General features: G+C 42.8%; 2 protein-coding genes across 2 annotated transcripts in view; both read left to right on the top strand.

Moving 5' to 3' along the window:
* The first annotated feature begins 665 nt into the window (after positions 1-665).
* Positions 666-7,231, top strand: LOC142954376 (uncharacterized). The gene is made up of 3 exons (XM_076095341.1): positions 666-2,478; positions 3,324-3,360; positions 4,746-7,231. The coding sequence occupies exons 1-3, from the start codon at positions 800-802 to the stop codon at positions 6,495-6,497; spliced, it is 3,468 nt and encodes a 1,155-aa protein (XP_075951456.1). The 5' UTR covers positions 666-799; the 3' UTR covers positions 6,498-7,231.
* A 4,755-nt stretch (positions 7,232-11,986) lies between these two features.
* The window catches only part of ctnnbl1 (catenin, beta like 1), a 46,434-nt gene continuing 30,636 nt past the window's right edge, over positions 11,987-27,784 (top strand). Inside the window, exons 1-10 of the mRNA XM_076095444.1 lie at positions 11,987-12,140; positions 12,858-13,088; positions 14,449-14,555; positions 14,717-14,856; positions 16,161-16,258; positions 18,494-18,587; positions 21,244-21,335; positions 21,927-21,999; positions 23,545-23,603; positions 24,091-24,239. Of these exons, the coding sequence (XP_075951559.1) occupies positions 12,111-12,140; positions 12,858-13,088; positions 14,449-14,555; positions 14,717-14,856; positions 16,161-16,258; positions 18,494-18,587; positions 21,244-21,335; positions 21,927-21,999; positions 23,545-23,603; positions 24,091-24,239 (1,073 nt within the window). The 5' untranslated portion in view covers positions 11,987-12,110. The remainder of the gene's footprint in view (positions 12,141-12,857; positions 13,089-14,448; positions 14,556-14,716; positions 14,857-16,160; positions 16,259-18,493; positions 18,588-21,243; positions 21,336-21,926; positions 22,000-23,544; positions 23,604-24,090; positions 24,240-27,784) is intronic.

Here is a 27,784-nt window from a genome sequence, read left to right as displayed (position 1 = left end):
GTTCCTGACAGCTGTGATTGATTTATTGCACCATCATGTTGTTCCTGAGGAGGTTTCTCAGTCGTCACTCAACCAGTGAGTGACTCAGCTTTCACAACAGGTGGAATATTTTAACATCAACAACAAATGGAAAATGTGCAGATTATATCCGGTCCAGTCATGACGTCATGAAATGAATAAATGTGAATCTTGAAACGCTGCTTTGCATCAGGATCATATCTTGGAACTCAAATGTTTTGTTACAAATGCTTCAAAGTTTAATATTAAATATGAGAGAAAGGTGTTATACGGCAATTTAAATGTTTCATATTAGTTTCATTTGATAACTCTTTTGTCAGCTGTTTTTAAGCAGTGAAAGAAAACTGAACAGAATTAGTCTTTTGATGGCTTCATGTTTGTCTATAACTCTTCCTCTGAGGAGACAAGAAATATTTAACAACTACAGAAATGAAATGTTTAAAACGTGGAGCAGGTTTTAACCGAGGCTCTGTTTGTAAATGAGGAAGCAAAGTTCACATTCACAGCGCTGCTCCTCTTCCTGGAATGAAGCACAGCTTGATAACCCCTCCTTCTTCCTCCTGCTCTCAAACACAGCCGCCTCCACTCTGCCCACATATCTCCTTGTTCCCTCCCCTTCAGATCTACAGTTTTAAAGATGGGTGTAACCAACATGGTGGTGAAGCGATAGAGCTGACAGCCTCCATTCACTGAACAAACACATGTTGTTCAGATCAGAAGTCAAAGCAGAGTCGCTTCTAGTGAAGTGAAACTCAGACAGTCGTTGTTACTGAGAGGTGAAATGGCGCAGAAAGGAGTTCAGCTGGATCGGGAAACCTTCTCTTGTTCCATCTGTCTGGATCTACTGAAGGATCCGGTGACTATTCCCTGTGGACACAGCTACTGCATGAACTGTATTAAAAGCTTCTGGGATGAAGAGGATGTGAAGAAACTCCACAGCTGCCCTCAGTGTAGGCAGACCTTCACACCGAGGCCTGTCCTGCTGAAAAACACCATGTTAGCAGTTTTAGTGGAGGAGCTGAAGAAGACTGGACTCCAAGCTGCTCCTGCTGATCACTGCTATGCTGGACCTGAAGATGTGTCCTGTGATGTCTGCACTGGGAGGAAACGGAAAGCCCTCAAGTCCTGTCTCTTCTGTCTGGCCTCTTACTGTGAGAAACACCTCCAGCCTCATTATGAATCCCCTGTCTTTGAAAAACACAAGATGGTGGACCCCTCCAAGAAGCTCCAGGAGAACATCTGCTCTCGTCACGATGAGGTGATGAAGATGTTCTGTCGTACTGATCAGCAGTGTATCTGTTACCTCTGCTCCGTGGATGAACACAAAGGCCACGACACAGTCACAGCTGCAGCAGAAAGGACTGAGAGGCAGAGAGAGCTGGAGGTGAGTCGACTAAACATCCAGCAGAGAATCCAGGACAGAGAGAAAGACGTGAAGCTGCTTCAGCAGGAGGTGGAGGCCGTCAATCGCTCTGCTGATGAAGCGGTGAAGGACAGCGAGAAGATCTTCACCGAGCTGATCCGTCTCATGGAGAAAAGAAGCTCCGATGTGAAGCAGCAGGTCAGATCCCAGCAGAAAAGCGAAGTGAGTCGAGTCAAAGAGCTTCAGGAGAAGCTGGAGCAGGAGATCTCTGAGCTGAAGAGGAGAGACGCTGAGCTGAAGCTGCTCTCACACACAGAGGATCACAACCAGTTTCTACACAACTACCCCTCACTGTCACCACTCAGAGAACCTACAGACTCGTCCGGCATCGATATCCGTCCTCTGAGCTACTTTGAGGACGTGACGGCGGCTGTGTCAGAAGTCAGAGATAAACTACAGGACGTTCTGAGAGAGAAGTGGACAAACGTCTCACTGGCAGTGACTGAAGTGGACGTTTTACTGTCACATTCACAAGCAGAGCCCAAGACCAGAGCTGAGTTCTTAAGATATTCAAGTGAAATCACACTGGATCCAAACACAGCATTCACAAGGCTGTTATTATCTGAGGGGAACAGAAAAGCAACATTTATGAGAAAACATCAGTCTTATTCTAGTCACCCAGACAGATTCACTGGATGGTTTCAGGTCCTGAGTAGAGAGAGTCTGACTGGACGTTGTTACTGGGAGGTGGAGTGGAGAGGAGAACAAGTTTATGTAGCAGTCGCATACAAGAATATCAGCAGAACAGGGTGGTCTGATGAATGTGGATTTGGATTGAATGACAAATCTTGGGCGCTACATTGTGTCAAAAACAGTTTTGTATTTTGGTACAACAAGATCCAAACTCCCGTCTCTGGTCCTCAGTCCTCCAGAGTAGGAGTGTACCTGGATCACAGAGCAGGTATTCTGTCTTTCTACAGCGTCTCTGAAACCATGACTCTCCTCCACAGAGTCCAGACCACATTCACTCAGCCTCTCTATGCTGGAATTAGGTTTTATGATTTTGGAAACACTGCTGAGTTTTGTAAACTCAAATAGTCAGAAGTGATTTAAGGAACAGCAAATTAATTTCTGTGTTTTGATCCTGAAACTCATTTTGTCTCCATCATTGTCGCTTAATTGCTGATTTTTATCACCTGTCAATCAAACATTGTGGGCGGTACTTTGACATCTTCTCACTATTGTTGTGTAAATGTTTGAGTGTCTTTAGGTGGAGCTCCTTTCTGTGTCTGTTTAGCCATGGAGGCTATCACTGCTCATGATGATCTTTGTTGACCTGAACTGATATTTCTCTGCAGGAAAATGTAAACTGCTCCGAGGTTTAAATGTTTGCTGAACATTAGTATTGATGTATTTGTTAGTTGTTGTTTCTCTTCCACTGCATGGCTCTTAAAGAGAGAAATCACCAGAGCTTCCTTTATCAAAGAGATTTAGTTCTCAGCACTCTTTGTAAAGATTTCTTTAAATGAAATTACGTTTATTTTCTATCACAGATTTAATGTTGTTCTTGTTGTTTTCTTAATCGTTATACAAAAGAGGTTCTATGATGTATTATATAACTCATTATTAGAATCATAATCAATGAGGAAATCATTCATTATTCTCTTTGACGTAACTGAGATTCTGGTCAAACAAATCGATTATGAGGATGAAGTGAATGTGTTCATGAAATCATTGAACAAGAGTTATTGAACAGACTTTACTGATGGGATGTGAACAAACTGAAGGTTTACATGATGAATAAAGTATTTCTTGATTCAAGAATGAACAAAGTCTTTTCTTCTTGTCTTATTTACAGGGTTTCATACGAAGCTGATGGAGAAAATGTGAAACTAATATGAGAGAATAACTGAGTCAGTTTTCCTCCTGAAACACCACAAAGTACAGAGTTCATGTTTAGAGCAGAAGAACATGAGTCAGTCAGTCTCTGTCCTTTAAACTGTCCTCACTAAAACATCTTAGTCACAGAGAAATGAGCAGAGTTTTATATCTCGTGTCGCTTCTTACAACCAACATTCTGTTTGTGCACTTAGTCAATAAAGAGGATTTATTACACAGACATGAAAAATATATAAAAATAGTGAATTAATTTGGTGAAGTTTGGGTGTGAATAAGTTGTATTGAGTCCTCCTCACACACAGGAGGCAACAGATACTGATGGAAGTTCAGAATGAGGCTGTCATGTTGGTTCAGTGTTTATCTGTCACCTCACAGCCAGACCATGTTGTAAAGTTTGAATCCAGACTCGACTCAAACTTCTTGTGACTCATGTTGTCCAGGGTGAAATCTGTGGAGCCACCAAACAGCCTGCTGAGCTCAAGAGTTTCTCTCATTTATCCTCAATCATCAACAAATAAATGCATCTAAAACAGTCATGATGAGGGTTCCTGACAGCTGTGATTGATTTATTGCACCATCACATGTAAAGTTACTCCACCTTTTCCAGTTCAGAAGTTCTTTAGGAACAATTTAATAACCGTGATAATATCCATATGAAACGCTGCTTTCAGTTCAACCAGAATCAACTTCAGAAGGACTCGACGTCTGGAAGCAGCAACATGTTCAGTCTCATGTCGAGTCATCGAGACACAATCATTTATGGTTGCTGGAGATTCATGTTGTTCCTGAGGAGGTTTCTCAGTCGTCACTCAACCAGTGAGTGACTCAGCTTTCACAACAGGTGGAATATTTTAACATCAACAACAAATGGAAAATGTGCAGATTATATCAGGTCCAGTCATGACGTCATGAAATGAATAAATGTGAATCTTGAAACGCTGCTTTGCATCAGGATCATATCTTGAAACTCAAATGTTTTGTTACAAATGCTTCAAAGTTTAATATTAAATATGAGAGAAAGGTGTTATACGGCAATTTAAATGTTTCATATTAGTTTCATTTGATAACTCTTTTGTCTGCTGTTTTTAAGCAGTGAAAGAAAACTGAACAGAATTAGTCTTTTGATGGCTTCATGTTTGTCTATAACTCTTCCTCTGAGGAGACAAGAAATATTTAACAACTACAGAAATGAAATGTTTAAAACGTGGAGCAGGTTTTAACCGAGGCTCTGTTTGTAAATGAGGAAGCAAAGTTCACATTCACAACGCTGCTCCTCTTCCTGGAATGAAGCACAGCTTGATAACCCCTCCTTCTTCCTCCTGCTCTCAAACACAGCCACCTCCACTCTGTCCACATATCTCCTTGTTCCCTCCCCTTCAGATCTACAGTTTTAAAGATGGGTGTAACCAACATGGTGGTGAAGCGATAGAGCTGACAGCCTCCATTCACTGAACAAACACATGTTGTTCAGATCAGAAGTCAAAGCAGAGTCGCTTCTAGTGAAGTGAAACTCAGACAGTCGTTGTCACTGAGAGGTGAAATGGCGCAGAAAGGAGTTCAGCTGGATCGGGAAACCTTCTCTTGTTCCATCTGTCTGGATCTACTGAAGGATCCGGTGGCTACTCCCTGTGGACACAGCTACTGCATGAACTGTATTAAAAGCTTCTGGGATGAAGAGGATGTGAAGAAACTCCACAGCTGCCCTCAGTGTAGGCAGACCTTCACACCGAGGCCTGTCCTGCTGAAAAACACCATGTTAGCAGTTTTAGTGGAGGAGCTGAAGAAGACTGGACTCCAAGCTGCTCCTGCTGATCACTGCTATGCTGGACCTGAACGTGTGTCCTGTGATGTCTGCACTGGGAGGAAACGGAAAGCCCTCAAGTCCTGTCTCTTCTGTCTGGCCTCTTATTGTGAGAAACACCTCCAGCCTCATTATGAATTCCCCGTCTTTGAAAAACACAAGCTGGTGGACCCCTCCAAGAAGCTCCAGGAGAACATCTGCTCTCGTCACGATGAGGTGATGAAGATGTTCTGTCGTACTGATCAGCAGTGTATCTGTTACCTCTGCTCCGTGGATGAACACAAAGGCCACGACACAGTCACAGCTGCAGCAGAAAGGACTGAGAGGCAGAGAGAGCTGGAGGTGAGTCGACTAAACATCCAGCAGAGAATCCAGGACAGAGAGAAAGACGTGAAGCTGCTTCAGCAGGAGGTGGAGGCCGTCAATCGCTCTGCTGATGAAGCAGTGAAGGACAGCGAGAAGATCTTCACCGAGCTGATCCGTCTCATGGAGAAAAGAAGCTCCGATGTGAAGCAGCAGGTCAGATCCCAGCAGAAAAGCGAAGTGAGTCGAGTCAAAGAGCTTCAGGAGAAGCTGGAGCAGGAGATCTCTGAGCTGAAGAGGAAAGACGCTGAGCTGAAGCTGCTCTCACACACAGAGGATCACAACCAGTTTCTACACAACTACCCCTCACTGTCACCACTCAGAGAACCTACAGACTCGTCCGGCATCGATATCCGTCCTCTGAGCTACTTTGAGGACGTGACGGCGGCTGTGTCAGAAGTCAGAGATAAACTACAGGACGTTCTGAGAGAGAAGAGGACAAACGTCTCACTGGCAGTGACTGAAGTGGACGTTTTACTGTCACATTCACAAGCAGAGCCCAAGACCAGAGCTGAGTTCTTAAGATATTCACGTGAAATCACACTGGATCCAAACACAGCATTCACACTGCTGTTATTATCTGAGGGCAACAGAAAAGCAACATTAATGAGAAAACAACAGTCTTATTCTAGTCACCCAGACAGATTCAATTCATGGTGTCAGGTCCTGAGTAGAGAGAGTCTGACTGGACGTTGTTACTGGGAGGTGGAGTGTAGAGGAGGAGTTTTTGTAGCAGTCACATACAAGAATATCAGCAGAACAGGGAGCTCTAGTGAATGTGTGTTTGGATACAATGGCAAATCTTGGGCATTACAATGTGACAAAAAAAGTTTTGCATTTTGGTACAACAAGATCCATACTCCCGTCTCTGGTCCTCGGTCCTCCAGAGTAGGAGTGTACCTGGATCACAGAGCAGGTATTCTGTCTTTCTACAGCGTCTCTGAAACCATGACTCTCCTCCACAGAGTCCAGACCACATTCACTCAGCCTCTCTATGCTGGAATTAGGTTTTGTTCTTCTGGAAACACTGCTGAGTTTTGTAAACTCAAATAGTCAGAAGTGATTTAAGGAACAGCAAATTAATTTCTGTGTTTTGATCCTGAAACTCATTTTGTCTCCATCATTGTCGCTGAGAGCTGATTTTTCATCACCTGTCAATCAAACATTGTGGGCGGTACTTTGACATCTTCTCACTATTGTTGTGTAAATGTTTGAGTGTCTTTAGGTGGAGCTCCTTTCTGTGTCTGTTTAGCCATGGAGGCTATCACTGCTCATGATGATCTTTGTTGACCTGAACTGATATTTCTCTGCAGGAAAATGTAAACTGCTCCGAGGTTTAAATGTTTGCTGAACATTAGTATTGATGTATTTGTTAGTTGTTGTTTCTCTTCCACTGCATGGCTCTTAAAGAGAGAAATCACCAGAGCTTCCTTTATCAAAGAGATTTAGTTCTCAGCACTCTTTGTAAAGATTTCTTTAAATGAAATTACGTTTATTTTCTATCACAGATTTAATGTTGTTCTTGTTGTTTTCTTAATCGTTATACAAAAGAGGTTCTATGATGTATTATATAACTCATTATTATAATCATAATCAATTAGGAAATCATTCATTATTCTCTTTGACGTAACTGAGATTCTGGTCAAACAAATAGATTATGAGGATGAAGTGAATGTGTTCATGAAATCATTGAACAAGAGTCATTGAACAGACTTTACTGATGGGATGTGAACAAACTGAAGGTTTACATGATGAATAAAGTATTTCTTGATTCAAGAATGAACAAAGTATTTTCTTCTTGTCTTATTTACAGGGTTTCATACGAAGCTGATGGAGAAAATGTGAAACTAATATGAGAGTATAACTGAGGCAGTTTTCCTCCTGAAACACCACAAAGTACAGAGTTCATGTTTAGAGCAGAAGAACATGAGTCAGTCAGTCTCTGTCCTTTAAACTGTCCTCACTAAAACATCTTAGTCACAGAGAAATGAGCAGTTTTTTATCACCTGTTGCTTTTTGCAACCAACATTCTGTTTGTGCACTTAGACCTGAAACTAATTTAAAAATCGTGAATTAATTTGGTCAAGTTTGGGTGTGAAGAAGTTTTATCGAGTCCTCCTCACACACATGAGAGAACAGATACTGTAGTATTGGACTTGAGCTCATGTTGATTCTCATGTAGATGAAAGTTCAGAATGAGGCTGTCATGTTGGTTCAGTGTTTATATGTCACCTTGTCTTACTTCCTGTCTCCAGCGTATCTGATAGCGTACTTTCGCAGCTTCAGCTAAACAAAATAAATTGTGTGATTTTCTTCAGTACAAGCGATTAATTACCTGCTGTACATCTAAACATTTAAAAAGTCATACCTCTCTCCCTCTGTTTGCGACTTTTCGCTTAATCCAACAGTTGTTGACACGTTGTTGAGTTCTGCTAACGTTAGCTTCCATACTTTAGCTTAGCAGCAAATCCAAACCTGATCAGTGACGACATGTTTAGCCGCATGTCATCATTCTGTCTGGGCTTCGTAGATAATTGGCAGACTTTCTGGGGTAAAACCTGGTCTGATTAGGAGAGTTGGCATTCATCTCACTTTGGATGGAGCGGATCTCATTTCTACAAAAAGTTTATTAGTGGACCTAATCCATGACAACCCAGAGTTCACCCACAAAGCCCTAATATTCAGGCACCGTCATATCTTAACAAGCTTATAGAACCATACTGCCCCACTAGAGAGCTGCGCTCCCTAAATTCAGGGTTACTTATGGTTCCTAGAGTCTCAAAAAGTAGGATGGGAGCCAGAGCCTTCAGTTATCAAGCTCCTCTTCCGTGGAACCAGCTTCCAGTTTCAGTCCGGGGGCAGACACACTCACCACATTTAAGAGTAGGCTTGAGACTTTCTCTTTTGATGACGCTTATAGTTAGGGCTGGTTCAGGTTTGCCTTGGACCAGCCCCAGATATGCAGCTATAGGCCAAGACTGCCATGGGACCTCCTAGGATACACTGAGCTCCTCTTCTCTCTCCCATCATTATTCTGCTTAATACTCTCATTATATGAATAATTTGTCATTTGCATTGAATGTGTTTTAACTCTGTTATGTTGTTCATGCTGTACACATGACATCTATTGCACTTCTGTTCTTTCTTTTTTTGTCTTTCTCGCCGTAAAAGGGTTTTTTGGGAGGAGTTTTTCCTCTACCGATGTGAGGGTCCCGGGACGGAGGATGTCGTATGTGTACACTGTATATACAATACATGTTGCAAATGTTGAAAATACAATTTCACTGGACTGTAAGAAATCTTGAGCTGAAAAAATGATGAGAACGGTTTTCTCCATTAAAGTCATGCAGAACTCCCTCCACGCTCAAACACTAAAGGAGTCATTGGCGCCATTTTTGATTTTTGATGGTTTTGACTAGTCTGTCGGAATAAATCCTGTTAGTTTTTTTGTTACTTTCGATTTTTTCCTAATCTAATGGTTGCCTGGCGAGGAGGATGGTACATAGTTGATAGAAAGGCTTTCTTCGTCCACAGAAGGCCTGCCATCATGACTCGAACAACTTGTTGAATCTTCACTGTTGTGGAAATCGAGATAAGAAATTTATCTTGAACTGTGTGTTGGCGGCTGCTGATGTGATTCATAACTCAAATCATATCTGAGGGGAGAGAAAATCATTTGATTGCACCGCTTTACTTTGCGAGGGGAAATGATAAAGCCAATCGTTCCTCATCATCTATCTCTCCTTCTCTTTCAATGATAGCATTGCCACTCTGAATTTTGAGCACACTTATGTTGGCCTCCACAGCATGATACAATCACACTGACCTCATGCAATTTAATGCAATCAGCCCTCACAGCTTGTGTGAAATTGCATTGTTCTGTTTCAAAGGAGAAGGGGTAGGATTCTGTGGAAACGATCATACAGCGTCGCCCCGGAATAATTCTGCAGGGAAATGATGAGGCGATGTCATTTAGCAGACGGTTGTGTATGAAAAGCTTTTGGCTCCTTCAGGGATTGTGGAATGTGTTAATCATTGTGTAGAGCAGAAAGGATTTGTAATAATGGAGGTTTCAAGGCAGCTGCAGCAGTGGAGGAAATTCAGAGTTGATTCCGAGGTTGCTGGTTGACTGTGGCGGGCCGTGCATTTTATACCTGGGCCTTCAGTGCAGTCCTGCAGCTGAAACACCACCGAATAATCTCATTATGACGCGCAAGCTACGGTTATTTGTTTCTAGGGGTGTAACAATACATGTATTCGTATTAAACCGTTCGGTACGAGGCTTACGAACCGAACAGTACGTTTCAATAATACTAGTGCATTTGGAAAATGCAGAAGCTTAAATTGTGGGAAATATAATGTTTTCGGTGGACTGCGCTCACATAGGAGACAACCGGCTTTGTGAACAAAAAACAACAAAACAAAAGACAGCTGAGGCACCGCATTTCTGGGAGGCTACGCTAAACTAGCTTAACAAACAATAACTCCACGCATGACGGTATGCTTCGTAATTAACGGACAATGCATACAGTCCAAATCTATATAATTAACACAATGACAACAACAAACTCACAAGAACCATTGAATGTTGCTTTGTTGATATGACAACAAAGCAACAAATGAATCCAGCAGACCTGCAGCGGAACACACATTCTGCTACACACTCAAGGGCCATTCAGATATTAGATGTAAAACAACAAACGCAGTTGACTTACCAAATGCTGTTCACTTAAACTTAAACTTAAACTCCATCCTCCTTTCTTTGTTGACAAAGAGTTTAATCCCACGGTTTTTACTTGATGTCTTGCTGCAGTCGTCGTCTTTTGCTAGGCAGGCTTCTCCACGTCTGATGAACACGTGTTTCATCATCATTGTTTAAATACTGGAGCTGCGCTGTCAGCAACACTTAACATTAAATCATAAGCCTTGCGTTACACAAAACCTTTAATACCTGTGAGCTCACCATCAAGACTCATTTTTAGCATCACAACATATAATTTGGGAAATATTGATCTGATTTGATATAATTTACCATTTTTAATCAAAATTATGTTGTAAACTTCATGGAAATAAGTTATTTCCAGTTAGGCCAATAAAGGCTGAAGCTGCCTCCCTGTCTCTCACCTCGGTATTTTCATACGCATTTGTATTTTTCACCCCCCTCGCTCTCTTTCACTCTCTTTCACTCCGTGTCTCTCAGTTTCCTTTGAACAAGTGCTTCTTTCCCTCGTGTTCCCCGAGACGTCAAGCTTGGCTGCTTGGCAGTGGCTTCCCTTTTAAATGTTGTTTCTGTTGCTCCACCGTCACAGATCACTGGCCAGAGACTGGAGTGGCAATGGAGCCTTCCACACCATGCACCGCTCATACGTTTGCCAATGATGCTCATTGACAAGGTGATTTTCTGCCTGTCTGGAACAATAAGACAGCTTGGCATATAAAGCTCTCCTGCAAATAATACAGCAACATTGAGCCCTCAAGAGCAGGATTATATTATGTGAGGTCTGATGAGGAAACAGTCATGTCTTATTTTACCATGTATCATTAAGGGGATGTATTTCAGGATTAGCGAATACGCTGAAAGGATTTTGTTGCAGGAAAAACACTTTTGCATTTTTGTCAGGTTATATTACTTTGAGAACAACATGTTTGTGACATTATAATTGACAGAATCATTTCTGAAACGGTATATGTGGAGCTGTAACGTGTTACAAAGATCACAAAAACATTTAACAGCTGTACTACTGTGTATTGCAGTTGTCTCTGAAACTGTCAATCTGAACAGTTTAAACTTCACGAAAATGATATTTATCGCACAGCTGTATTGTATTATGTTTTACGTTTTACGATCAATTTGCTTTGTACTAATTATTATTCGCACCCCTCCAGTCAAAACACTTGTAAATATATAAACACACATGTCACAAATAGCATGAATCCCTTCAACAGTATGCGGACCCTCTGCCCTGTCTGCTAGTATCCTGCTCTTGTTTTTGTCAGGGATCATTAGAGACGTGACACACATCTGGGCACATCTGTTCCACCTGTTATGCGGATTTGACCCACTGACTCGTGGCTTGTGCAACACGGAACTACTGCAGTAAGTAAATTGCTTTGTTGTTGTCCATGCTCGTGTGTCTCCTCCTGTCACAGACCAAGACCCGAGTTGTGACAGCTGTTATCCTCTGAGGCAAAACTGGACTGGAAAATCTCAATCCAGTCTGTCTCCACATAAAGCATGAATAAACTACGCTGTTATTTGTTCACAGATATTTCAGGATAAGTAAATCCGATTTGAAATCTTGCTTGAAGCACTTCTGTGCATATAAGCTTTAAACAAAATAGATAATGTGACATTTTATTGTCTATTATTGAAAAAAATATATAAAAAAGTGACTGACTTAATGTTTTTCCTAGATTTACAGAAAAAAAAGTGAATGGTTCATCATGAGATGAAATCACGGATGTACCATATCATGGGTATCAGGCAATGTTTACGACAGTCACTAGCTACGACAGTGAAAATAGGCGTTTTACGGCAAGCGTGTGTGTGTGTATGGAGAGCTTGTTGTTAGCCGGATAGCTAGCTGCTGAAGTGCAACTTACGCTCTTGTTCCCTTCATGAGCTTGAGCAAAACATTCTTACGTTTAGGTTTTTAACCAGGTGACATGGATGTCGGAGAGCTTCTGAACTATCAGGTAGATATTTTATTCCGCTCACCAATGAGGAACTATAATCTAGCCTTAACTTCTATCATTCTTGGGCTGCTGACAATAGCATTGCTAGCAGTTACTGGTGGCCGCTGGCGGGCTTCAGTTCAGTCTCGTTATCTGCTTTGTTGTGTCTGTTTAAGTCAGTTTGTTAACTGCCCGTGATTTAAAGTATGTTGGCTTTGTGAAGCGCTGCATGATAGCAGACCAAGGTTTTGTTTGTCGATAAATAACGTTAGCAGTTAGCGTGGACAGGTTGCTGTGTGGATGTAGTGAATGAATGTAGCTACGACTCTGACACTTCAGCTCGTTGTAGTTGGCCAAACTAGTTTACATACAGACGCAGATAAACTTAACACGTCAACTGCTGCTGTGTGGAAGGTGTACTTTACTTATGTGAGACAAAGAAGTAGATGAATATGATTCATGAAAGGTCCCGATGCATTGTTTCCTTAAAGAGCTTCTGTGGTCATCTTCTCTCTTGTTCATGGAGAGACTTCCCTGTGGGATAAAACGATGCATTTAATTGTTTTTCTCCAATCAATTCTTATGCATTACATGTTCCTCTACATTTTACTTGAGCTACACCTTGGTTGTCTCAAGGCCTTAACAACATCCCTCTTTGTATTCATACGTCACCAAACGGACCAAATTCTTGTGTACGATCATTAACGTTACATGTCTCCATCTCCTCTCACCTGGCAGCCTGACAGAGGAGCAAAGCGTCCCAGGGGGGAGGATGGAGGAGCAGCGGGAGGAGATGAGGACTCCAGAGGGGGGAAGCAGCAGAAAGGGCTGAGTGCCAGGGAGCTGGCCAGATACCGGGAAGCAGCAGGAATGGAAGGAGGGGGCGAAATGAGGGACACCGAGGAGCTGACTGGGGACAAGAAGAGGATCCTGGAGAAACTGATGGACCAGGATGAAGACGAACCTGAGGTGGGTAAAATTATTTATGTGATTATTACAGAATTGTTCCATTTGTTTCTCTGCAAAGTGCCATGTTTTTTGTTTTAAATGATAGTTCCTCTGTTGTTCATAGTTTTAAACGGTGTTTTTCAGTGTTGAAGTGCAGCACAATGTGTTCCAGGAATTACTAGTCTCCTTCACTGTCCGCTCCCAAAAAATTAACATGCGCACATTATTTACATTATTTTCCCTCAGATTATCCACAGGTTCAAATTAAGGATGGATTGTTTAGGCCCCGAGTCCAAGTCACTCATCAGTGTTCACTTGTTGCAAGTTGAGTAGAGTTGCAAGTACTACAGCACTAGAACAGTGAACAATCTGTGGATCAGGACCAGGAGCGTTTCTTTGTGGTTATTTCAGGGCAAAAAGAACCCGTTGTCAGTACTGGTGTTGACACGTTATTTTAGTCCATTAGAAAACTGAACATCTATTATCATGTTCAAATTATCCGACACGGCAGCCTTTTCATGGTGTCAAGAGCCACTGAGAGGAAAGTGCTGCACTGTTCCATAATGTCAGACAATTGTAATTTCCTAACCAGTTATTATCTCTCCAACACTTTGCAGGCTTTTAAGCCATCAGGCGGTCAAACGCATTCTTCTTCCAGTGAAATGCTTTCACGCTCCCCCGATTGTAGAAAGGTTCTTGCTACTCTGCTCCACCCTCATAATTAGGGTGACCATAACTAATGTCTTAGCACTGACCAGGTGGTATTGAAATAATAATAATTATTATTTCTAGAAATGTATTGCATTGTTGAAAGGCTAGTGGTGCTGGAAGACTCATGACATTTAGCAGACATTAGAAGTAGTGAAAATGTACATCCTGATCACCTAGAGCTATGATATGTGGTTGGTGTATGCAACATGTGGAGACAACAAGTCTCCTGGATGTTTATCGTAAACCCAACACAAAGTGGGCCATCTTGAATTTTACATATGATCAGATCGACTTCAGATTTTGTCAGGACAATCTGATCACCGTTACGATGAAAAATTATAATAATCTTGATTTTTCGCCTAACAACTGTGAAATTTGCCCCGCCCCTATACTTCAGCCCCGCCCCTTTCACAAGTTGTAAACCGTTTTTTTGTGTCATTGCATTTAGCAGAGTTCCTGTGTAGTTGTGCCTGGTCACGTCAACAGGCGTCCTGCCAATACCCCCAACGTGAGAGGAGGTGCCAGGGCCCGTTCATTGCTGCTTGCAGCTTTAATGTCTCTGTTATTGCAGCAGTTTCCTCAGTTAAACGCTTTTTTCTTTTCTTCCTCTCTGCCGTCCCTGTTAAATCTTTTCCTCTGTTCTCCTTCCCTCTATGTTCTAATGACACAGGCAGAGCCCGTGGATGAGAGTTCAGTGAAGAAAATGATCCTGACCTTTGAGAAAAGGTCGTACAAAAATCAGGAACTGAGGATTAAGTTTCCGGACAACCCAGAGAAGTAAGCTCATTACTGACTGTTCACTATCCCCAAAATGAAATGTATTAACAAAAAACAGCAGTCAAGCACTTATAATAACCAAGTTCCTCGACTGCACTTTAAGATTAATGGTAACATAGAATGCTGACATGATTACCAAAATGTCTTGCTTCTTAAACCAGGTTCATGGAGACGGAGCTCGATCTGAACGACATTATCCAGGAAATGCACGTGATCGCAACAATGCCCGACCTCTACCACCTGCTGGTGGAGCTTAACGCCGTCCACTCCCTGCTGGGCCTCCTCAGTCATGAAAACACTGATATCCTTTCACTTCTGAATGAAACTGAATATGTATATGTTTTACCTCTTACTGAAGATTTCCATCTTCAGTAGGAGCGATAAGGTTTGGGGCTGAGAGCCACATACGGTTTAGCGGAGTCAGAAATGGACTAACACATTGTTGGTGTATGTCTTCTCGTGGTATTTGTTTACAGTGCAAAATAATAGGGAATATTGCCAGCCTCATCCTGTAATTATGAAATGTATTTGTACATTTTACAAAATTATACACAATTTACTCTAGCCAATAATAGATGGAACAGAGGAAACATTCAAAAGAAAATTGGGTAGAATTAAATAAAGTAGAGTGCAGATCTCCGCCAGGTGTGTCTGCAACGACCACTGCCGTATTGTGTGATTGAATGAATACAACCCACAATGGGCGAACCCCAGGGCTAGACAACAATGGGCTGTAAGGCCTCGTAAAACACACTTCATTCACGCTCCAAAAAAGTGGCGATGTATGCAAGCAATCAACTTGAAGACGTCGTATAATACACTTCATACAATCTTGCCAAATACTAAATTATACTCATCAAGCTGTCTTTTCCCACTTAGCAGCAGCAGCTGAGTTGCGGTGAGTTACTGCAGTGTGTGTACTGGGAGTTCTATTAGCTGTGAGACAAACACGCTGTCCACTCCGTTAGCTGTTAGGCAAACGCACAACGCAAACAGTTATTGTGGGCGCAGAGGGAGGGGGGTCAAAGACGCTCTCAGCTGTATCATCACTAGTGACCCCTACCGGCTGTGGGCCTGTTAAGAGTAGAGGTTGAGGAGTCGGCAGGAAGTCAACTGCAATGTAAAACGGGCAATAAAAGGTGTTTTGGGAAAGTGTGAGTCGCCGCAACCACGAGAGGTGCTTGAGCATGCAGCCATAACCAGCCCCCCAAAATATGATGCAGTTTACTGCAGCAGAATGCGAGATTAGCCGTGGACAGACACAGAGGTGCACACTCACTCACTCACTCACTCATGGACGCACGCACACATGCGACCGATCCCACATAAAACACAAAACTCATGAAAGACATTTTGGCCAGGTGTAAATTACAAGAATTAATGATGGCTGAATTATATTTAGCAGCTCTGATGGGTTCATTATCCAACTGATCTGTCAGTGGTTGCATTGTGGGTAATTAAGGCTCGACTAGGAAGAAGAGTGCTGCTCTGCTCTATTTTTATCCCTTTTTCATTCACGGCGAGTCCGACAGTGCTCTCAGTGTGCATTGCTAAATCGGTGGAGTCCTCTTCAAACACAGCTCTGTAGTCCTTAGCCTCAGCCACATGTTGCCATAGCAGTGGTGGACCTGCTGCAGGAGCTGACGGATATCGACACACTGCAGGAGAGCGAGGAAGGTGCTGAGGTACTCGTGGACGCTCTGGTGAGTTGAGTATTTACATCCGTCTTTAATGGTGTTGATGAAGCTGCACTTTGTGAACTGAATGCTTAACTTTCTAGACTCTGGCATCCAAAACAAGGCACAGGTGTTTAATTAACAGCATAGACCGGTCCAATGGACTTGAATTGCAAGTCAACGGCTTGGGTCCGTGTTTACTTCCTGTCAGCTGATGTCATTCACATGCACTATTTCTACACTATTATTAGATGTAGAATTATGTTTAAAAACAAATTTATACAACAAATTGTTTAACTTCCGAAGCATACTGTAATTTAACTGGGGCACAAGGGAGAAAAAAGCAATTTCAAAGTGTAATGTCAACCATATAATTCTAGCTACTCCTCTCACACGTTTCAGTTATCTAAAGCTTTTCCCTGTCACCCTCCAGCTGTGTCTGTTGGCATCAGCTCTGTTTAGCATCTTCTATCGCTGTCTGTCCTTCTCTACTGTACATTTAGACCTCTCCCTCTCCTTTTGTTGTCGCCGAGCCTGTCGTGCTGTCAACGAACCAGGGAGGATCTTTGATACCCCACTCTGTGAGCTGACATTTAGAGCGACACAGACAAAGGTCAAACTACAATAATGAGCTGATATTCCTATAACGGAGGAAAGAACCGTGAACCTTGACGGCCGTCACCATGACACTTAATCAAAGAATCCTTTGGCCAGGCGACATCCCAGTGGCCTTCATCAGGGTAGTTGTTTCTCCCTACAAGGAATGACCTGTTTTGTCTGATGGTCTTCGAGTTCTCCAACTACATATATTAGTCTTTAGTTCAGCATTTAAGTGTGGGACACAGTGATATATATGAAATATAGATATTATGATAAGTGTGTTATGGAACACATTATTTATCTAATAATCACAACTAATAACCAGTGGTTGGCTTCTGTTAAGGCACTGCGGATCCTTTCTTTAGAGCTTAGAAATAGTTAACTTTAAAATGTGGCCTGCAAAGTTGAGGGTTAATGATCCTGTATTTGTTCATATCCCAATATTTATTGCATAGAAAACAAATTACAACACAACCGATTCTCCTGGGCACATAATATGGCCCGACATCTTAACATTAATAATGAGACATCAAGAAAACATTGTCCATCAACTTTGACTGTGTTTGAGCACCAAGCATCATGATGTCAACACAGAGTCCACCTCCTCTCTTCCACCTGAGTCCTGTTCTCTGTCCTGCTGTCCGCCCCTCAAGTGCAGCTTGATCCGCGATGCAGCGATTGAGTAAGGTCCCTGTAAAGATGTAGGCTTAACAGTCACCGAGCTCCCGCTGCTGGTTTCGCCTGTTGTCTTATTTCATCTATCTTATTGTTCTGCGACCGGACATCAGACAGCCAGGAGCATGCTGGGTAGTGGAGTCGCCTTATGTTCCAGCTGGGTTAGCTTAGCTCCCATCTTGGCTCTTCTCCCTCTCCTCCCTGGACCAGTTTGGTGGCGTTTGGTCCGGCAGGTCTGGCTGGTTGGTCGGGCCGTGGGCAGTGACCGTCTCAAAGTCCGCTGCACTTAATCCAATGCCCACGCTTCCTTTTCCGATGTTAATGAATGTATTCTGTTGTATGCCATTAGTGCTCCAGTAATAAATGCAAAAAAACAAAGACAATTGTTTTTTGCAAAACGCTTGGTTAGACCCATTCCTCTCTCCCCTTTGCTGTAAGCTCCAGCTCCTCTGTCCTTGCTGCCAGAAGGCCAGGTGCTATCCTTGATAAGATGAATCAAAGTGATCCACGACGGGTCTCCCGTGGCTCATAAATCGGTGTCGACTGTCCTCTTCTTTCATCTGTAATAGTACTTTTATCCAGCCAGTCGGCACCCCGCGAGCTCTCTTTAGTTTAGAGTCTCCATAACACTTGGACATGTACAGAGGAGCTCAGACAGGAACCGAGCTTCTTCTGCCAGGACTTCGGAGGAGAGAACATTTGCTTTCCATCCCTGCCGATGCTTCGTTCTTAAACATCACATCCTGTTGCAAAATATAAAGGCAAGAACTCATTTGATGGACTTCCGACACAGTGGGAAACTATTTTAAAAGTCTTCTGTGCCCCAACAGTCACATTTCATAGTACACAGTAGTCATGAGGAGAGAAAATAACGGTGCTTGGGTTGAGGGATGTCTGGTACATTTCATTTTAATACAGGAAGAGCTTTGTAAGTGCAGAAATGTTTCAGAAGCCAGACTTGAACTTTTATTTTTTCTGTGTGTGCAGTTGGAGGGTCAGGTGGTGGCCTTACTGGTGCAGAATATGGAGCGGCTGGATGAGCAGGTGAAGGAGGAGGCTGATGGCATCTATAACACACTGGGTAAGGAAATGTTACACCAAGGCCTGAAACAAACTGCCATCAACATAAACAAATACCCTATGTAGGTTTTATCCTCCAAAAAACGTCTGTACTGGATTTATATTGGACAAAAGCAACATAATGTCATGTTGTGTCTTTGGAAGCAAAGTACTTCCATATTCTGGAAACCAGTTGGCTGGACTGAGATGCAGTAAAGATATTATGGTCTGTACGCGGTACATTTTTAAGCTATTGGTCTTTCATAAATATTAGCTAGATTTGTTTCGCCACACTACCTAACAGTGTCTTTGAACAACCAGCGATCGTTCACCCAGGAGACCGCTGTTCGTTCCTCATGTGAAACCAGAAGTCAATGTTGATTCATTTGTCACGTAACTTATGTAATGTAGCTACAGCACTTCCGTGGCTATTTTAACCCCAACGACGATCTTCTTCTAAACCTAACTGAGTAGGTATGTTTTCTATGTTTTCTTAAACTCGTGCATGGTAGTCCCACTGGCTAGCTCATCTCCGCCGCTCCGCACGGTGCACATAACGGCACCCATAAGGCGGGTTACAGCTAACGCTCACCCTCCGCTTCCCACCCAAGGTAAAGACTTTTAGCTCCGTCAGCACTGTTACCGTCGTACGCACGGTTAGCTGCTATCTGCCGGCTCAGCATTCGCCATGTTGAGAGCTGTGTGGTGGCAATTCCTCAATCATGGATGTGCTCTGAATTTGGAATCTATATAATCTACACATGCACGCATTTCAGCAGCGAAACGAGCCGGCCGTGTTCCTACGAGCAGCATGACCACAAATGAACTAAACCGGAAGACGCTCTCCGTGCACGGCTTTGTGCCTCCATTTATATTCAGCGCACGTGGAACAAAATCTGGGGCAAAATTCACTGCTCACTGCAGGTGCTGCAGAGACTCTTCTCTTTGGTTCTGTGCGACACCTGATAATAAAGAAATACTTGGCATAAAGATAGCTGCTCATTAGCATTTAAATATTCGAGTAGGAGTAATTAATCACCCTTGTCGTGTTAAGTGCTGAAACATGACAAGCCCCCCCCCCAGAGGGAGGGATGTCTTTTTAAGGTGTGTAGAGCTTTGGGCAGTACAGCGACAGGGAGTCCTCCTGTACTTGTGTTTGACATTAGACAAACTAACTTTATTGTATTCTTTAAGCTTTAACAGTTGCTCCCCCAGCTGTCTGGGTCTCCATTTCATTGTGCTGGTGGCGTGAACTGCAAACTGTTAGTTTGTGGAGAATCACAATCGGTGTTTGTGGCAGCACTAAATGTAGACAGGAGGGGCTAGCAGAGGGCTCGGGGCCAGCAGATAGTTTGAGAAGTCACGGCCTCTGCATGAATTCCACTTTTGTGCCTCTCAGCTCTTTTATGTGTTGAATGAGTCTACCGAGATGATTCTTTTTTTCTTTTTTTTTTTCTTCTTTGTTGCCAGATTGAGGCCGAGTGTCAGGAGGGCTGTTTAGGTGTGCGTATTCGGCTCTGTGTGCGAGTGTGGCTTATATCGAAAGAGCAGTGCTTGTGCAGCTTCTATTCAAGTTTGTGTGTGTGTGTGTGTGTCTGTGTGTGTGTGTGTGTGTGTGTGTTATCAAGGGAGCTCTCCAAGCTTGAAAAAGCCTTTTGTCTGCCTTGGCTGCTCTCTGCTGTGAGCCTGCTGTCCACCAGGACGCTGTCTGTCTGCTCCGTTTGAATCACTGATAAAGGCCCTTCCTCTCTCTCCCTCGGCGTCTCTCCCTCTCTCCATCCTCTCCTCTGTTTCTTTCTCTCGTCATCTCTCTATCAACTGCCGCCCCTCTCTCCAAATGTTGCTCTTTTGTACTTTTTGCCTTTTTATTCTCTTCCAACTTTCTACCATGTTTGTTGTGCCGTTGTCATTTTCCCTCAGCTTTCCGTCCCTCGTCTTTGACTTGTCTTCCCACCCGTTTGCCTCCCTTCTGCTTTTCCTCTCCCTTTATTTGCCTCCCCTCCAGCCCCTTAGTTTTTCTTCTTCTCGTTCCCTCTTCTTCATCACCGCAGTCTCTCTCTCTCTCTCTCTCTCTCTCTCTCTCTCTCTCTCTCTCTCTCTCTCTCTCTCTCTCTCTCTGTCCCCTTCTGCTGCAGTCTGCTCTGATGGAGATATCATGTGGCAGAGACATCTTTCTGATATAGATAATATTAGAAGTAGCTGGGACCGGACCCAGACGGAACCTCTATAAAAAGATGACTGTTGTATTTCACAGTTCTTCCCCTTCAAAGTATGCTTGCATAGCATCTGTGTATATGTTAACTCGAGACTGACTTTAGACATTGAATAAAGACTATACCAACATAGACAAAACACGAGTCGAAGAATGTATTTTTCATCTGATTAGTCTGCTTTTGGGTATTTTGACTTTCCTCTCTGGGTTAATCATGCATCTCTCATGCTGAAAATTCCACAACAAATAACATTTCATTAGTGGGGATCAGTCATGTCATGGCGATACCGATATGGATCCACCCTTTCAGATTGGTGCATCCAGACTTATTCGATCTCTGTCAGGAAATGCTCAGTCTCAGTGACAGCGCTGTCCACGTAGCTGGTAAGTTCATATTGACTCGCTCAGGGCAGACACCGAACATGAAGCGTTGAATTTTGATTTTCCGATGTCACGTCTTCCTCAGCGATCACGGAAAATATGTCCGAGTTCAGACCGGGCCTGTGCACCGAGGCGGCTCAGCAGGGACTCATGCAGTGGCTGCTCAAGAGAATCAAGGTGAGGATGTGGCAGGCAATATCTGTAGAGCTGCAACGATAAGTCAATTAATCGCCCGTGTTATTTTCTTTACCTTTACTGCAAAACCCTCTATTCTACAACAAATTGCATGTCGTATTCAGTCTTCTAAAACGTGTAAATTAAAGAAAAACTGTGGTGAGGTAATTCCACCCATGCCCAGCTCACCATGACTTGGTTTACATTAAATTCTACTTTGAATCATATTTAAAGGCTCACTACCTGTCTTTATAGTGGAGAGTATTGCACTATAGCTACATTTACTCAGTCATTTCCAAAAGCAAACACATTTTCAACTTCGTTATGAATAATGAAATGTTTGGAAAGGTTCATTTTGTTTTTAGCTAATGTTACTTAGTTTGCAGATAACTTGCAAAAGATATGTGATCCAGAAGTTGAAAGATTTAAAAGTATAAGTTGTTATTGCTTTACACTACCACCAAATACAATGTATGTGGCAGGATCTCTGCTCATGGTAAAAAAAAATTAAGAAAGATGCATATTTAGTTGTAGAATACAAGAGTATTTCCTTAAGATGAGTGGTAATTGGAATTTGGTCTCTTTCCCTCTCAGGCAAAGATGCCGTTTGATGCTAACAAGTTGTACTGCAGTGAAATCCTGGCCATCTTGCTGCAAAACAATGACAGTAAGTGTGCCTCGCTAAATGCTTTGTGGCTTCCAAACGATGTTCGTTTATCTTCCACTTCACCTCTCAAGCTTTCTCAAACCGACACAAAATGCACTGCCCCTTCATTAGTTCTTCGCTTCCTCTATTCTTTCCTTTTTCTTTCTACCCGTCTTGGATTGTTCTTATTCTCTTTCAATCTTTCCTCTGTCTGTTCCTCCCCTCTTCCCTCTTTCCTTTTTGTGTCCTTTCCATCTCTCTCGTTCTACTACCACTCCTGGAACTCTCTCTCAATTCAGTTTCCTCTTCCGGTCACTTCCTTCGTCCTTTTCTTTCCTCTCTTTTTCCTGACCTTTTCTTTTTGTCATTTTCTTCAATCACTCTTTGATTTCATATTCCATTTCATGTTTCCCTTTGTCTCCTTTCATCCAATCCTCTTTCTCCCACTCCCTCCTCAGTCCTCCTGTCTCTCTCCTCTTCTTCCTCTCTCCTTGTGTATTTGTCTTCTCCACTCCCCCCCCCACACACACACACACGCACTAAAACCCTGTAAAGCCTCAGGTAGCCACAGGACTATCAGGCCCTTGGATGGGTTCTCACTAATGGTTCACGCCATATTGATATTCAGTGGGAGTCGTGTCTCATTTTACGCTCATTCTCTTCCGCTTCTGCCTTTATTCATCCTCCTGCCATTCAAATACAAAATAAAATTTCACAAAAAAAAGTTATTTTTTTCTCAAAGGAAACTCACTGACATGAATAATGTTCCCTATTATGTTACTGTCAGTGTCTTGAAGTAAGAATAAGGCGAATCACTCGGCTCGTATTAGGAAAATTACAACGTCATTGATGTGCTAATTTGAACGTAATTATCGCTTCCTGCTGTCAAATTCGACTTTAAACTCCACTCTGAAGGGTTTACATGAAAGAATATGAACCAGTGCTGCTGCCACTGAGAACAGCATCTCAGCCTTACTGATTAATTATCCCTGAAGATTCACCACATTTTTCACATTACATCCTACTTTAAGCTATGAACGCTTCACTGCCTAGAGGAAGTCATGAGTGCAAAGCACAAAATATTGTAAATGCGGGTGTACGTCGCTCCTCTTCCTGATGTCAACTTACAGGATTTCTGGGTTCTGACAACCTGACATTGAAGACATTTGGGATTCACAGCCTTTTCAAGCCACTAGGAAGACGAATTGTGTTCTGTAACTTTAAAAAACACATTTTAATACTCGTGCGTAGATGGATTACCTTGTGTAGATATATATTTTTCAGTGCCCTCATTTTCTCTCTGAGGGTCCTTGGGAGCTGATGTGTTTGTCATTGTTCATGCTCATTGAATGCCTTTGTAGCGCTTCTGTCATTCCCTCCCTCTATGTCCTTTCCTGTTTTTCTTTCTTTCATGTATCCACTTCAACCTGTTTTCTGTCCTCTCTTCCGCTCCTTAAATATCTCCTTTTTTTTTTGCAACCATCTGAATTTAATCTCCCTGTTGTCCAGTTACTCCATTTTTATCTCTTAGTCCTCCTCCGTCTGCATTTCTTCTCTCCTCCACAGATACCAGAGAGTTATTGGGAGAGATGGACGGCATTGATGTGTTGCTGCAGCAACTATCTGTAAGATTTAGCTTTCCCTCTCTATTTTTAATGCGCGGTTTGCTTTAGCTCGCAGTCGTTTCTCAAACATGAGCATTTCTAGACCAAAGATTTAACATGAGCAGTATAAAGCCCAGTCCAACACAAAGCCAATTTTTAACCCTATTCAGCCTCACTATTAACCAAACTCATACATATTCTAAGCAAAAATACAAATTATAGCTTAAGTTCTCATTAGCCAGCATTTTGGTAGTGGCTGTGTGCATTTTCCCACACTGTCTCCTCCTGGTCTCTTAATTATAGCACAAACCTGGCTAATGTTTCTGTCCGGGCTTATTCCTTCTCATCATTAAAGGAGCTCACATCGCCCACATTCCCAAACTGCTCTAATATACCATTTCACAAGCTGCCGCTGTGTTTTAAAGAATTTGCCGGCCTGCGTTTCCGTTCTAAACGCTCCCTTCCCTCGGTGCTCTCTCTCTCTCTCCTCGCCCGCCCTCTGTCTCAGGTGTTCAAGCGCCATAACCCGTCCACAGCCGAGGAGCAGGAGATGATGGAGAACCTCTTCGACTCTCTGTGTTCCTGCCTCATGCTGCCAGCCAATCGGGACCGCTTCCTCAGAGGGGAGGGGCTTCAGCTGATGAATCTCATGCTCAGGTGAGGCTCACGCTACTCACTCCCAGGCAACTGTAATGTGGGAGCACTGAGTGCATGTGTCCTTCCACATGAAAAAAAAGTGCATTGTTTACATCTTTGTTTCCGAGCTTGTCTTCTTCTTCCTTGCCCCTCGTCGTTCCACCACCAGCTGATCAGTGGAGTAGGGTAAAACAGGCTGCAAGGAATTGTATTGCCTTTAATGGTCTGTATGTATATATGATGCTGTTCAGCCATCAAACCTTTTTTCTGTTTTTATTTTTTTAGATGCTGTCTGCAGCATTAAGTACCACTACATGCAAAATGTAGTTCGATCGCACGTTGGAAACCAGTTGACGGAGCCTATAATAAAACATGTCTGCAGTCACCACACTGAAGTAACATCCACTCATTATGACAGAACTTCCCTGTTTGCACTGTTTCAAATGAGCAGCAGGGATTACATTTGATGCACAGCTGACGTGATTTTGACAAATCACTCAGTCGTGGTTGATGAAACGCTGGTATCTACATTACTACATGGCGGTTAAGCCCTCATTGTCTCCGCTGTGTCTTAACACGAGTGACGCAAATGAACTCAAACAGTCCCGTGGTCACACTGAGAAGGTGTACACAAGGCAAAAATTCCCATTCGATTTTAGTGTGAACGCACCGTACCACATAAGTATGTATCCACCTTTGTCTGTACCTTGATTCTTTGTTCGTAACAGTTTTTGCTTTTGCGCTATCCTTGGTGGACACATTTGTGCAGGCTATTGTTACAGTTAAAGAATACTGCTCAGCAAGTATTGATGCTGAAATGGGCGCCTTTGTATACACTGATAACAGTGCTTGTCAGAGAGGTCAAAACATTTTAGGGATAATCGCAGACTGTGTTGTTAATATTTGAAAAGCCAACATTCTGGCAAAGTTAAGTCAGAGGTAAGAGAAAATATTTGTTGCAATGCCGCAGTTAATAGGTTTGTTTTTGCAAAATCTTGCACGACGGATGAACTATGTTCCTGGTGTAACGTTAACCTCCTACAACACACTGGAGTGCTGCTGTAACACAGAGTTTACAGCAATAAGTGCTTCGGGGCTATTCTCATAAAAGCAAAATATACAATGCCCACCCCCCCCCACCCCACCCCCCAGTGCTTCCTATGATGTGAAAATGTGAACACTTATAACAGTTTGTGGCTCAGCACAGAACAGCACGCCTCTCTGCTGTCTTGCCTGGCGAGACCGCCAGTCTAATCAATCAACAGTTCAGCAGAGGTGTGACCTTAAAGAGTCATAAAGACACATTACACGCATCTATGAAACCTGCACAGCCTGCGCACCCCTGCGCCGATAATCGCATCGTGGAACACGTATATTTAAGGCCGATCAATATCTCATTATTAGATGCAAAAAAAAACTTTTCTGTTAAATCATCCACCAGGGAAACGGAGCCAGAAGACAGAGGGAAAACAAACCAAGATAGGACTTTTAGAAACTAAGTGTGAATTTGTCATTTCTGATACCTTTTTAGAGATGCTAATTTAGAATATTGTCCATGATTGATAGCCGACCTGTTAACTGATGAGAGCAGTGCTTTGCACGCGTGGTCGCTGTGGTTGAAGTGCCGTCCAGCTGCCAATGCACAATAAACAGGCCAAATCCAGCTGCACTGTGGGAGAGCAGCCACGACGTTGCGTGCATTGTCGCATGAAAACATTTGCAGCAACTTTTCACATTAAGTCTTCACGGCCGATCAGTTCAGCTGTTCAGCTGTGTGTCCGCCTGAAACACTGTCCATGTTTTCGCCAGTGGATTGCATGCATGGCGTAATGTATGAAGTAACGTAGCAGGGTAATGTGTCACAGTTTAGTTGTCGGTGAATAAATACTACAACTGAAGTTCCTGTGTGCTTGCCACTTGCTGATTAAAGTGAAGAGTGGTGAACCCGGAAGTTAGTGACAACACTTGAGATGGGCTGACCTTTGAGGTGGACCAACTGTTCTCATTTTTAGTGACAAGCGACTCTAATGTTGCGACTTTAATGTTTTGTTTTTAACTGATAGCATTAATCGGTAAGAATTCTTGTCTGTTAACGGTTAATTATTAACCTAATTCCTATAATTTTGCCCAATACTTACATGGTCTTTAGGATGCAGAAATAACAACATGATAATGCCGATTTGCAGAAAGTCTGACTTCATGCTTTGTCAGAACTGTCCTCAAAACGACAAGCAAACATCTTTTAAAATGCTTGTTTTCTGAATTGAGCTTAGATCGATCGGTGCTACGCTATGCTAACATTGTAGCTGCTCCGTCAACACTCAAAATGTATGAATATGAGGTGCTATCGTAGAGTTCTGGGTGCATTACAAACTGGAGGTGTGGTGTTTGAAAGGTGTGAACTTTGATGGTCTCAAGACAGATGCTATTATTGAGTTGCATTGTGGGAAATATAGGATCCAGGACTTTTTAGAGCTTGACCCATACCAGAGACTAAAAGTCGATCTATTTGTACCGTTCTTTTTTTAACCTTTTCTCTTGTGAGTCCCCCAACTTAATGGTGGCGCAATACTAAATCGCTCGAGTGTCCCTTTAACTCATCACAGTTGCACGTTTTTCCACCATATCCTTCTTCATCAGTTTTAACATTCGGTTTCATTATAGTTTTCATGCAGCCCGAAAAATGAATACAAAAAAACAAAACAAGAGAGCAACATGATACAAAAAAAAAAATCATCTCCACTCACTGAGACACATTTATTGGTTTTCCATCAAAAAACTCCATTTCAATTCCGACCCAGCCTCTTCAGCCTTGTGCTCCATACAGATTGCACACCTGGTGTCTTGATGAATTCCCAGCAGAGTTAAATGTTTGTCAGACTAGACACATATACAACTGTGATTTTTACAGATGTCTAAGAACCGTATCGACAGCTCACGGTGAGCATAGCATTTTAGAAAGTATCTCCAACTTTTGTGAACCTTTTTATGGGGGTATGTTGACATTTTCTGATCAGTCAGCACCGGTGATTCAGTCACGGAGAATTTGAGTCTAATCAAAAAAAACACTGCTGCTGTCGTGCCAGCACCCACTAGACATCGACGACGGCATAGTTTGCGGCACCAGGACGCTGAGTTAAGTCACCTGTCTCCCAAACTGAATTGCCTAGTTTCCTTACGGAAAGTACACTGTGTATCACCCCCCCCCTCTCCCTCCAACTGGCCCCTCCAGCCGTCCATCATATATAATGTCTCTGTCTGGAGAACCAGACTCAACTGCCTGAAATATGTGTCCCTCCTCTGAGATAAACACTGTCATCTGTCATTGGCGGGAATGGAGGAAGTGACACGGTGACAGACGGCTACATTTCCTGAGAGGAGGCGTGGAGTGGGGGGGGTGGAGGGGTGGGCGGTGTAGACAGAGCATGAAACAGTTGGTGCCTGTTATCCTGCCAATGCTTTGATGATGGAAAACCGATGTATATAATTATGATTTATGTGTTTTGACAAAACATACATTTTCTTCTGTGGTAGTTTATCTTACTAAAGGTTTTCAGGATTAACGT

This window comes from Anarhichas minor, unplaced genomic scaffold (assembly GCF_050575085.1).
Source record: "Anarhichas minor isolate MPS153535 unplaced genomic scaffold, ASM5057508v1 ptg000020l, whole genome shotgun sequence".
NCBI classification, from domain to species: Eukaryota; Metazoa; Chordata; class Actinopteri; order Perciformes; family Anarhichadidae; genus Anarhichas; species Anarhichas minor.
Note: the sequence above shows the minus strand (reverse complement) of the source record. Positions and strands in the feature narration are given on the sequence as shown.